Source organism: Gambusia affinis, linkage group LG05 (assembly GCF_019740435.1).
Source record: "Gambusia affinis linkage group LG05, SWU_Gaff_1.0, whole genome shotgun sequence".
In the NCBI taxonomy this organism is placed as follows: Eukaryota; Metazoa; Chordata; class Actinopteri; order Cyprinodontiformes; family Poeciliidae; genus Gambusia; species Gambusia affinis.
Window position 1 is genome coordinate 14,372,087 of NC_057872.1, and position 13,580 is coordinate 14,385,666.

Genomic DNA, 13,580 nt, shown 5'->3' on the forward strand with positions numbered 1-13,580 from the left:
ACGGACAATACAGAAAACAAACCATTGAATAGGTTTTTGTTTGAAAATCAATCGTTCTTAACAGAAGAAGAGACGTGCTGATTGATCGCAAAACCGCTGCTCCGAGTATCATTATGATATCGTATCAGTGAGGGGTTTTAACCAGAGAAGTCAGAGAGGTTTCAGGGACATGGTCCCAGAGTTTTTACTCACGATTTCACAGAAATCAACTTTGAATTGGGAGATAGACCTATCAAAGAAATAAGTACTCCAGGCTTCAGAGAAGCAGAATACACAATCCATTACCTTATGTTTTTGTCATCTAATATTGTGTTTGTGTCACATTATTTTGAAGATAACCCAAATTTCTCGTTTGTTTAGATTTTGAGAATTTGTAAAATAAATTTACCTAATAGACTGGTAATGAAATCCAATATTTTAAAAATATTCTACCTTTTTGGGCAATAAGTCACAGGCATAATTTATCTGAAAAAAATCTAAAATAATCAAACTTTTTTTAATCAACATGTAGGTCAAAGACTCCCAAATTAAACTGAACAGTTTCTCCCCTTATCAACAGAGGAGTCACCTTGAAGACGTTTCATCCCAGCAAATCGGGATTACAAGTGATCTAAGTTGTTCCTGGTCCTGCCAGAACGAGAACTGCTTCGTCTTTTCAACATGAATTTGAGCTGTGAAACAGAAAGGATAAGATTAGATTAGTTTACCTTAGAGCAAAAAGCAGCAGTGTTTAAAAGAATCGTTCTGCATGAGGCTCTTCTTTAACAGCTGTTGATAACTCTATTGGAATATTAATTTAGCATAAATTCAGAGGTTTAAGTTAATGTCCAAGACCAAAGTAAACTTCTACCATCATGAAGCAGCTCAAGTCTGAAAAATGTCTCCACATCTAATGTGGATGAAGTATTGTATCAGCCTTTAACCTTTTATCACTTTGAATACAAACAGTAGCTGAAAAGTCAAACAGTGTAAAAGGTAATAAAATAATGTTAACTTAAACCTCATTCCATTTTGTTGGTTTTTTTTTTTACAAGAATTCAGCCTCCACAACAAACTAATTTGGACTTATACCAAATAAAGACAAAAAGACAGTAATCAGCAGTAGCTAAGATATTCACTGGGGCTAACAGTGAGAAATGATTGGCAGCTTACCCGTTCTCCTTGCGGGCCACTCTGCAGCAGGTGAGCTGGCTGGTCGTTCTCCAGGTTGCGGATGCTGGGATCGGCTCCTCGGTCCAGCAGCAGCTGCAGGATCTTCTCCTGGTTTTGGTTGCCATGAAGACCCGCCGCCATGTGTAAAGCCGTGTGACCATGGGCCTGCCGCAAACGTGTTAAGATGTTATGACTTGAAAAGTTAAGTCAGCGCATTTTTCATGTACAGCGTACAGTGAACACGTGCGCGGAATCAAACCGAGAATACAGTTCTGACTTTCAGGTCAGTGTGGGACTCACTTTCATATTAACAAAGTCTTTCATGTTTTGGAGGCGACTCCCCAGCAGGTAGTCCACCAGCTTAATGTTCCCCTCCTTCACAGCCAAGTGAAGCACCGTCTTGTTACTTTTGATTTCCTGGAATTTGACAACGGGAAGTGAGGGAAAGAATTATGAAACCACCACTTCAACAACGGCATTTGAAATCAAAGCAGAGAGACAAAACAAAAGAGAGAGTAGAGAGAGAGGGTGGCCAAACTATGTCATCAAGTTGGTTAAATGAAACTTGGCACTTCCCCTTGTACATTCTCACTCAAAGTTCATGGTTTGACATTAGTACTGTAATAAAACTGTGGCTCTGCTGAGCTAAAGTACCTGGCTGAGAAGGGAGGCCCCTGCATGGAAAAGCATCCGTACACACGACAGCTTCTCCTCAGCTTTGGCCTGAAGACTAACGTCTGCCGGTGCAGCTGAAGAAGCTTTTATGGTGACACTGTGAGAAATGGCTGCACAGTGTAGAGGCGTCATACCTAACGCAACAAAATAAAATGACATATGGCTTTCAAAATACAAGCTAAAGACATCATGTCATTGTTTGTGGGCTATAAAACAACAATGTTTGCTTGTTTCCATAAAAAAATGTAAGACATTAAATTACCTTCAAAGTTGCGAGCTTCCAGGTTGAGATTTGGTCTACCTGACAGAATTGCCTGCAGAAAAATAGAAATCGCTGGTGAGAATTGTTAAAAAGAAAAAAAAATCCCTTTTGTAACTTTTTTTGGGTATGATGAAAAAACTAAACCAGTGTTGTTGTTTCTTTACCTGGAGAACTGCTGGGAATCCATAGTGGGCAGCCAAATGAAGAGCAGTTTGACCTTTAAAGTCACAGGCGTTTATGTCCGCTCCCAACAACAGAAGATCCTGTACAATCTCTGGCTGGTTGGCCGTCACTGCCACCAGTAAGGCAGTCTGCAAAAACACATTTAGGATGCAATCGTTCAATTATATTTCTTAAACAACGCCACGAGAAATCATTTGTTTTGCTTAGTGCATTTATATTCCCGTTTTATTTCATACCTTTCCCTTGTGTTCCTTGGCATCCAGCCTCCCCACTTCCCTCAGCCTCTCTGCAGCAGCAAAGGCGTACTCCCGGAGTCCTTTGGCTGTGTAGATGTGCAGGATACTGTTCAAGAAAAACAAATGATGAGTCACTTGTAAATAATATTGTGTAACTGTGGTCATCCCCACAGCTATTCCATGTCATTGCTTTTCTCTGCTGAAGATGTTTTTTTTTTTTTGTTTTGTTTTTTTTCATCTTATCTGACTCTAGCATAAAACAATGACTCAGACTTTCTTTTTAATCATTCAGAAAATTACCATGTTCCAAATTTGGTTTTCACTTTCAGCTCACTACCAAAAACAAAACTCGATAGTAGTAAGTCATTTGTTTACAATCATCTCCAAATCAACAGTTCAGTCATGATAGACGTGGTAGAGCTTTCTCAGTCTTATTTTTCAGCCAAACTCATGTTGTGCATCGTACTTATACAACTCAGTGTTTCCCAATTTTTCGGTCTGTAAGTCTGTTTTAGCTCCAATCTCTGAGCCTCCCCTTTCTTTAAACAGTCTTTCATTTTCAAGACAAACCAGACTTTAGGTAGGTGCACATTCTTTGTTTAAAGTATATCAAAAAAAACACTGAGATATCAATTAGGTATATAAAGAGTAGCATGAAAAATAAAACATTTGATTGACACCACCACTGTGTTGTCTCTGGACTTCTTAACTCTTTCTAATCTCTTTATAATTTCACAAATAGTAAGTTAGTAAACAGCTTGTTTATGAAGCGCTTCTCACAGACATAAAATCCCAAAGCTCTGTGCAGTAAAAATCAGCCTATAAAAATATATTAAAAAATATGCATGATGTCAAAGGAGAAACACTGAGTGTGTCACAATCTTTCAAATTTTCTTAGAGAAAAATTTCTTTGAGATGTAGAGATTGTCACTGTTTTATTTATTTTCTTGTTTGTTGATATGCCTAACCCTGACATATCAATATTTCAGGCTCAGAAATAAAAAATAATAATTATTAAAATAAAACCACATCCAAATTCTGAGGAAAAAATGCAGAAATCCCTTATAAAAGTTATCAAAAATGTTTTTAAATAATGAAACAATGTTTCACTCTTTACAATCAATAAAACAATATTGGGGGTATATTATATTTGATAGGAGTAGTTCTGTGTGCTGTTTGACTTACCATCTATGACCTATTCTTAGCATGATGCAAATAGGCACTTATTAAAAGGGCCGACCTCTTAGCCAGGTCACCCTTATAAAAAGAGACATTGGCTTTCTTACGTAGTTAATAAAGTTTATAAATATAATAACTCACGTGTCACCATCTTCGTCCTGACAAGTGGCTCTGCTGTAGTCCATCCCACTGAGCAGCATCCTAGCTTCCTCCAGTTTTAAAGTATCCATTGAAGAGCTATAAATATGCTGTGTGTTATCACTCAGACTCAGATGGGACCAAGATGGAGCCACACTGGGTTCTGGAACCGCCATAGAGCAGTCCTGAAAACCAAAGTCAATTGTAAGCCACTACAGGTTTATGGGCTTAGAAATGCTACAAATTCAAAGATGTACCACACAGACTATTTCTCTTACATATGGCATAGATATTGAGTCTCCAAAAATTGAGACTTGCTGCTGTGTGCTGTATTCAGGTTGCATCTGAAGGTAGGATGAATCATAACTGGGTCCTGGGTCACTGCTGTAGTAACTGTGAGTGGATTCATGGGATGGGGCGCAAGAATGATAGCTCACTGCCATGTCAGAGTAGCTTATTGCTCCACCTAGAATGGAAAACACCAGTCAACATCTTATTATGACTTTTTATTCTGCCTTTTTCTAAAAATTTCCAAATAAGGGAAGGGCTCAGCCAGAGCGACATTCATGGAAGAACCACCTCTGAATGCAGTGGCTATAAAATGTGCAAAAGACCTGTAAGGTTCTATTTTGTTAAAAATAAATCTCCCCAAGCTGTTCTTACCTTTAACTTGCAATATATTATTTAAAGAAACTGACCTACAAAGAAATTAGTCATAGGGAAAAAAACAAACAAAAAAAAACAACCTTGAACTAAACTTTTGTTAAAGTACCTTTTGATTCACTTTCAGCATCCTGTCTTCTTGAGGTTATGCTTGCTATCAATTCTACAGAATTGTAACCTTCATTTACGTTCAGCTGACCTAGTAGGATTTTCCTGACATTTTGAAATCTGAAGAGAGCTTACAAATTATCAAAAGGATCTCTGCGTAAGAAGTGCTCAGTCTGGTAAACAGCACTAAAAAAATTATGAAACCAGTCATAATACTATACTTTGAAAGCGCCAATTAAAAGACGGGACACAATGGTCAAGGTAGCTGGAAAGATGACAACAGTAACAATCAAGGAGGTGCAAGGATGTTCAGCAAGAGCTAACAGAGGTTTACATGTGACAGCCGTCTCCTCTAATCTCCTTTTATCTCAACTAAGAAGAAGTACTGCAAGACAAAAGTTTTTCTTACGAAAAACCCCATCCAGGTGTGACTAAACTGTCCAAAAACCTTTTGGAAGAATATGTCTGTACCAACTTGGCAGGCAAATGCAAATACTATATGTTGATATATAATCAAAATGATGCTTTAACTAAGTATTATTTTAAGTATCTTCATAATTATGCACCCATATTGTGGCAGCATTTAAATTTTTTCCTATATCAGATTTCTTTGTTGTCCTTTTGAACTATACAGAACATATTTCACGCAACATATGAGAAAGGCTTTGATATTTTTATTTCTGTTTATTTGAACATTATTATTTCACAACAGTGTATAAAATATGTCCCTTTTGGCGATAGATGTTTCACCCTTACCTGTAAATGTAAACGTCTCTGGTGTAGTCAGCTCCTAACAGATGCAACAGAAAAACAGTATATGATCACTAAACAAACACAAGTGACAAAGTATTAGGTGAGACGTTGACTAAATCAGTATGTGGACTTACTGCAATAGTAGTCGGAGGAATTGGACTTGTACTGGCAGCAGAGCAGGGGGGAAGCACGGCTGATGTCTCGCGTTTTCTCTTCTGCTCCAAAAGTTTCTTTACTGTGAGCTGGGTGCAACACGCCTTCTCTTTTGGTGCTGAAAAATAAGAGTAAAACCAGATGCAATTAAATTTTTAATTTTTCTGACCTGATCTAAGAAGTTTAATACCAAGTTACTAATTGATTTCTATTAAGGCAAACTCAGATAAAAAGAGGAATGTGATATACTGCAAAAACATCAAACTATCCAAACGTGAGAGGATTTGCTGTTTAAAAAGGTTTGTATAGGCGTGATCTCATCAGATGGATAATGTTTCTTCCCTCTATGCAAATTTCTTCATGTCACACGAACAACTACCAAACTGAGAGGCAGCAGCAGATGTTGAAATTAAACTGTAACCTGTAACTCACTCCATCACATCCTCACAACATTAGACAGAAGAGTGTTTGAGAGTGTGCAGAAGAAGTACTCCATCTCACAGCAGCTGCCATCTGACTGACAAAGAGGGCCCTGCAGCGGGTAGCGAGGGAGCCGAGAGGGGCCACGTGATCCTCCATCTGAACAGGACATGTTTCAAAGCTGCTGGAGGGAAAGGCCTCAGTATGACTTCTCATACTACTCACTTGAGAAATTTTAATTGCTGCCATCAGGCAAACTGTTTGGAACTCTGAAAAGCAGAATCATTTTGCGGATCGTTCTGCATTAAAATGTTACTCATCTACCATTAAGATGAATCATAGGATTAATTTTGCATGTGAACATTAAAATCATTCCCATTCTGTAGATTCTTCCTTTTTAGAGACTTCTTCTTCATGTTTTGTGAGTCATGTCAGCACTTATCCAGTCTTTTCTCTACTTTCACTATTCAAATATGAACAATTTAATCTGAATATAAAACAGTGAACTTTGTTTTATGCAAAGTTCCAATAAAAATGAATGTAGCTAGTATTCAAACCACTGAAAAACCTTGTAATCTTTGAAGGCTAACTGCCTCCATTTATTTTCAAACAGAAGCAATATTCACTGTGTAAAGGGTCAATAGATAAAATAGAATTACCAGATATTTAAGCTTTTTAATATTTCCCTCTGCTTTTATAGGATCACTGTTTATATTTCATTAAATTTTTGATCAAATACTGCTTCTTCCTGCACAAAGAAGAAGATAAGGACATCATCTAGTGCTCAGTGTAGCTCCTACATTCAATACGTTTTGTAAATATATTCTTTCTTCTGCCACATCTTACATCAATAAGTTACACATAAAAACATAGAAAAATCCACTTTTTTTCTTTCTTTCTTTTTTTTTTTTTTTTTTTTTTTTTTTTTTTTTACAAAATGTGACTTTCATATAACAATGTAAAAGTAATTTGAATTAAAAACCCTTTAAACAAGAAAATGCCTTCCAGGTCATTTCCTTCTATTTTTTTATTTTATGCATTTATTTCAGCCATTACGAAAATGACAGAAATAAGCAAATATAACTTAATTAATTAATAAATGAACAAATTAACGAAGCAACAACTAAAGTCCTCATTGATCTTAGAGTAAAAATTACATCCGGTTTTTCATGAAGCTCATAACAGCGTTTAACTTGCTGCTGTGTCCACATTTTAACCCCTATAAGAGATCAAATAGTATCTCTGTTCCTCAAACCCTTAATCAACATGATGGATGTTAAAAGGTCTCTGAATGATTCTTCAGTTCTCTCACTTTACCAGATTAATTTCTCTTTTGTTTTTTTGTTGTTTTTTTGGTTGCCTTTAAAGTCCAGCTCTACAACTTAATGAACTTTGCTCTACTTTATACTCAGACTTTTGTTCTTCAAATAATTTCTGCTACAATTTTTGGTCTTCAAATGCTTCAGCTGATGCTTGGCAGGTCAAGAAGGGGTTCTTCTTTACTTTATTTTCATCTGCCTGAAATGTTCTAATATTCAGACTTACTTTTGCCTTTTAAACATCCAGTTAATTAGTTTAAGCAATAACTGCTTGGATTGAAATGTTTTGCACAAGTTTCTTGTAAATTTCTTGAAAAACTTGATTTTGTTTGCCCATTTTTAGAATGAAACACGAAGGAGCTTTGCTTCATCTTTTTTCAGCCTATTACATTTTTGATGGAAACATTTTTTTTTCCCTATTTGTGTTTTTTATTTAAACATTTTTTTCATTTTTAAATTTAACTAGCTGTTGAAAGCCCTTTTTCAGACAGCTTTAGAGAGTGCAGCAGACATTTGTTTGATGACACCACACACTTTCCAGCAGCAAAGTGAAAAGGAGGTTTTTAAAATAGGACTTGTTCCAGCTCTACTTTTCCATGGAGGTTATAATCAGTGACACTAAATCTGTTCCCACAGATAAAGGTGTAAAAATAATACAGGAGTCTGCCTACGAGCACTTTTGAAAAAAATAATTTGATTGAGGACTTGACGACAAAAGTTTTTTGTTTTTTCTTTGTTTGGGTTTATCACTTGTGTTGTGTTATTACTTGATCTGCCTGCCTTTTGTGTATACTTTATCAAGGAACAAATAACCTGATCACACAATTTAGAGATAAGATGCTATTTTTGTTTACTGACTCTTAATTACATTAGCCTCAAAAGGTCATATAAAATAACTTTCAACATCCATAAAGGACATCAAATATAAATATCTTGATTCCCCAGAAATTCAAAAATGGAAGATAAAAATGTTTCCAAGTTTGAGACCATTGATTTCTATTGCAGTTGTTTTGAAAATAAAATGTAAAAACATTTAGATTACATGCATAAGACTTTTGTGTTTTCTGTTGAGTAACACAGTAAGCGAATGCAGTAAGCAGTTTACTAATAATGTCTACTAAATTTAATATGAAAAAGACAACAAAAATATCTACTGATGGAGACAAATACGGAGAGATTTAATGCCATTTTAAAAGGCAAAAATTGTTAAAAAAGATTGGAAGTAACATAAATAGCTGAAGTTGGACTTTCCTTTAGTGTTTTGTTTTTAATTTAATCTTCTTGGTTTTATTTTAGCTTACACTGAATATATTATCTATTTAAACTTTAAACACTTCAAAGATCTTTTCTGAGATTCTGAACTTGGTTTCTCCGTGGAGGGATTTTCTTTTTCTTCTCCTCTTGCTCGGCACCCAAACATCTGCTCTTTTATTTGATGTGCACGTTTCCTCTTCTGAGTCTCATTTCCACTCAACAGGTAAAGGAAAAGCGTGAAAACAGAAAAGAAAACAACACCGCATAATAGAAATCTGCTGTTTCCAGCCGACAACAAGCGACCACACAGGTTTGTTTCCTCAAAAGCTTCCCCCGCTACACGTGAAAGATAAAACGAAGGCCCTATTTCCACCCTGTCTGTGGAACCCAAGAACAAAAGCTCAGACTCGAAAAAACCTCCTCCATTAGGAACAAATATCTTTTGCGGGCAGCTGTACAAATAAAACGGAGCGAAAGACAGAGAGTGAGAGAGATTCATCAGAAAACCTTCAGCATGGGATTGCCAGCACTCATTTTCTGTGACACCTTTCTGTCCCGCTCCATTACGCAAACCACATCTTCCTGCCTTTAGTGTGTCAGAGGCGCGTCACTTAGAAACGCATGTAGTTTGCCTTGTGTTTTCTGTTGCATCTACATTTATGTGAGGCACAGGCATTGTCTTCAAGCCCATGATTGATACCATAGTGATATTGTCTGTGGCAAACATAGAAAAACAACATGCAAAGAGGTATTATTTTGGTTTCACTTTGCCCCGCCTTGTCTCTTCTCAAAAACAACTATTTCACTTCCCCTTGCAAATGTACTCTGATGTAAAAAAATAATAATAAAATAGAGCCAGTATCTTGTGTCCTATTTTGTGCCCCTGAAACACCTGATAAAAGGTCGTTTTGATCCGAAATGACATCAGTCAAAACAGATCAATCACACAGGGTTTCGTTTTCAGGTTCAGGAGGTGTTACTACAAGTTACTTAATGCTGACTCATTTGATCTTCACAGCTAAATTCAACCTTTGGCCTTTTCAGTGATGATACAAGGCTGGCACACAACAGACAGAGAAGGTGCATTAATTAAAAGGACTTTCGTCAGATGTGGAAGTTGCTCAGTGCTTCACAGTTACAAAAACAGGAAATAAGGGGAAGGTTTTTAATAGCTGGTGCCAGACTAAATACTCTGAACTCGAGTTTGTGCTAAATTCAAATCGTGCCCTGTGGAAACCCCTGGACAGTGAGTCACGAGCGTGGGAGGGCTGGGGATTCCGACGACCTTTCTCTTTTACTCGATCCTCAGAGACAAGAAAGAGGCAGTGCATCACCAGTTTCCTCATTTTGTGGGTTTTTGCTCTTGGGCCAGCCACACGCAACAAAATACATGTAAAGTGATTGCCCAGGCAAAAAAAAAAAAAAAAAACTGATGAACAAAGAAGCTTAGGCAAAGCAGGCTGTCTCTGTCATGTCACACAACTTGCCTCTTTGGTATTAATCAAAAGAGGAAATGAAAACATACAAGCAAGGGTGGAGATGCATCAGGGGTTCCCCAAAATGAAGTCTGGACTCTTGGATTCACCCAGATAGTGATGTCATTGCACTGGAAAGGCACACTGGGTGACATTTCAAGGTAAAATACTAGATGAGACACCTTGAGGAAAGTGTGACTAAGAACAATAATAAGACGCATTTGTAAATGTTGTCTTGTTAGATTTTGCAGCCAACATTACAAGGTAAAGATAGTTTGATAATCTGATGAGGCTGATGTACTGTATATTTTAGGGAAAAATATAAAAACAAACACTTCATACAATTACATTACATCTGTCCCACAACTAATTTTCAAGAGTAAGCACATTAACCAGAAAAGCATCAACGACAAACCGACAAACCTATTGATATATACTAAATCTAACAATCAATCAAAGGATTAATACTTACATTTATCAAAGTGCATGTCAGAAACGGTTGTGCTCTGTGTCCCTTTCTCGTCGGTTCGTCCACTCGGCCAGCAGTCTTTTCAGAAACGGGATTTGTACACAGATCCGTACAGGCAGGCTGAAGAAGTGAGTCTGGTTTGTTGACTTACAAACCCTGCCGCTTGTAAGCACGGCGTTGTCCCCGCCTCGAAGCCCCGCCCCCTGGGAAACCCAGCACACCCCCGCATCCTCAGCCAGGCGAGAAGAGTGAGGAGAAACGCGACGTTGCACAGTTATAGAGAAGTTAACTTCTTGATGGGCGATCAGCTGTGTGAATTACAGTAATACAGAAAGTCTGGGATAACGGGAAACTGACATTAAAAACAGTACTGCCGTTTTTAAAAGATTATTTTATTTTATTATTAATTATTTGAAAGAAATAATTAATAATATTTGAAAGTTTTTCCTAACACATACAACATTCTTTCAAACATGCACTTCAAAACAGATTTGTGGCTAGACACGTTGTCATCAAGGACTTGCAAGGTCTTTTCATACAAGTATAGTTCTTCCAAAACAGTATTTCCATTAGTCTTTTCAGAAACGTTAGTCATAGACTTGATATTTCTAGAAGTGTCTTCCTCTCTATCAACAGACCCAAAGTGTAACAGATGCTAAACTATTTGTAACGCCAGTGACAAAAACAACGTAAATAAAGAAGAAAACACAGGGCATGGGCATGAAGCTTGCTGTTGTTACACTTGCTTAAGGTCGAATGTTTAGATTTGTATTTGTGACCTCTTCATTTCAACATGATTGCATATTGGTTATGTACACAAAAAGCCAACAAACTAAAATTCCTCACAATGAAACTGGTTGGAAAATTTAATTACTTTTGTGGGCAAAACATAAATTCATCCAAAAGACAATATTATTTTTTTTTTATTTGACCTTCATTTATACTGGCACTCTTCACTGAGATCCATGACCTCATTATTTTAGGGCACCCACTAAAACCTCAGGGACCACAAGCTGCTGGCGTCTAAGTTCTCTCTTAATAAGATATACAAAAAAGGATTAACTCAATCTAATATATTTTTAAAATTTATAGGACAACATTTAATTGTGTTTTGCTGAAAACTGAACTTCTTCCAGATTCCCTGAGCTGCTGAGATGACACTGTAAAAGAAAATTCTGTAACACTTCAAAGAAAACATTAAAGCCTCATGTCTTGTCTCTTGTCTTTTAACCAGATGACTAACTTGTCCCAAAAAACATAACTTAACAATAACTCTATACACTCACCCATCTTCACAAGGACTTTGCATTGACTGCCATTTATTTTTAAAATTAATTTTCATAGCCCAAAGCTGATCCTTACCCTAAACCAAACCATTACAGCTATATGGCTACCCCTGTGCCTCTCTCCCTTTTGTTCTTAAAATCTCCATTACTGAAGCAATCAATTTTATTTGAAATACATCAGAGCAGAAACTCCATTGGGAGTTTGCCGTGCCCTCTGAACTGTTCAATCTGTAGGCTGTACAACAGCTCCCTCTACTGTCCTAACGAGCAAAAATCATTCTTTGAACCAGCACTGCACTGCTGATATCAGCCGAAAGACACAAGCTTCTTAAATGTGCAGAATGTAATGTAACTATGGAAGGATAAAATATTGAAAAAAAAAAAAAAAAATGTCTTTTTTAATCTCGGCTCCATTTTCGCTGATTACTGAATACTTTTTGTTCCGTCTCATTCATTTGACATTTTAATGAGTGATTGAACAATGAATTACATAGATAATATGCAATGACAATGAGTAGTCAAATATAACTTTACTTGTGTGTTAATAATAATAATAATAATAATAATAATAATAATAATAATAATAATAATAATAATAATAATAATAATAATAATAATAATAATAATAATAATATTTCTTTTGCACTCAAAATGTATTTAAAAGAAAATGATAGAATATTCTAATTTATCAATGTAACACATAAGAAAGCTACAATATATTTATATGTTAACCAATCCAGGCTTTTGATATCAAAATATATAGAAAAATGACCTTGCTTCCGTTTGCCTATAAGTTCACAAAATATCTGTTTTTCAGACTTTCTCGGGTGAAAATAACTTAACTGAAAAATCATACTTGAGTTCAGTTGTAAGGCAATGTGTTTTCAAGTTTTTTTTTATATAAATTGATTTGTTCTTTCAAGAACCAGTGTTCTAAGAAACCGGGTATGGGGAAACAAATTAGGTACATCAGTTCTTCTTTGATTTATATGCAAAACTGTTTCAGCATTGTCCTTGTAGAGCAGGACTACATTTACAAGATCAAGTTATTTCGGGGGGGGGGGGGGGGTAGAAACATCAGGACAGCAGGAGTAAGACACACAACAGAAAATGTAAATGAGATCAATGTTTTAAAGGTCCCTTTTATAATCAAAATCAGAGGTGTGTCAGCAATCTTGACTATTCCTGGAATGCAGCTTATCTCACATCCTGGCTAAGGTTTTCATGGGATGGTTATCAATGTACAGTACTGGAGAAGAGAGTCTCTCTTCGAAAACCTCAGACTTTCAAGTTTACTGTCTGGATGGATGGATGGATGGATGGATGGATGGATGGATGGATGGATGGATGGATGGATGGATGGATGGATGGATGGACAGATGGATGGATGGATGGACGGAGGGATGAATGAATGCCAGGTTACGGTGCTACTGAATTAAAGCACCATGCTTCATGGAGTTGAGCCTCCTCACTGCAAGTGGGGAGGCAAAGATTGTACTTCCTGCCTCAAGGGCTGTCATTTAAACATTTGGTCTACTTGGAGCCCCCTGCTGGCCACATGGATGGTATGACACACTTTAGACGATAATGAATCAGACCTTCAACTGAAATTCTGATTAGGGTGTTGTACAAATTTAGGCTGATGCTGACTAAATCCATTTCCAGTCCAAAATAGGACACACAAATACAAACACATATACAGTCATTTTCAATGAATTAGAATATCTATAAATTCATTAATGTCTGTAATTCAGTTCACTAAGTGAAGCAAATATCTGAATTAACTGCACACAAACTGAAAAGAATCCTCCATTTTGATGGTAATTTTCATGATTTTTCTATTTGCAGTTTATGA

General features: G+C 36.5%; 1 protein-coding gene across 1 annotated transcript; it reads right to left on the reverse strand.

Moving 5' to 3' along the window:
• Positions 1-582: 582 nt before the first annotated feature.
• LOC122831392 (NF-kappa-B inhibitor delta) lies at positions 583-10,576 on the reverse strand. The gene is made up of 12 exons (XM_044117524.1): positions 10,443-10,576; positions 5,484-5,620; positions 5,353-5,386; positions 4,104-4,291; positions 3,829-4,010; positions 2,509-2,614; positions 2,254-2,400; positions 2,090-2,141; positions 1,807-1,961; positions 1,453-1,569; positions 1,153-1,317; positions 583-671 (listed from the first exon to the last, which is right to left on the reverse strand). Exons 1-12 carry the CDS (start codon positions 10,456-10,458, stop codon positions 600-602), a joined length of 1,371 nt encoding a protein of 456 aa, XP_043973459.1. The 5' UTR covers positions 10,459-10,576; the 3' UTR covers positions 583-599.
• Positions 10,577-13,580: the final 3,004 nt, after the last annotated feature.

Bases quoted from the DNA above. Each gene is read 5' to 3' on its own strand.
- LOC122831392 (XM_044117524.1), bottom strand. The intron at 2,615-3,828 runs GTGAGTTATTAT...TTTCTTGAACAG, and splicing joins CAGGACGAAGATGGTGACAC to TATCCTGCACATCTACACAG. The intron at 2,401-2,508 runs GTATGAAATAAA...GTGTTTTTGCAG, and splicing joins CCAAGGAACACAAGGGAAAG to ACTGCCTTACTGGTGGCAGT.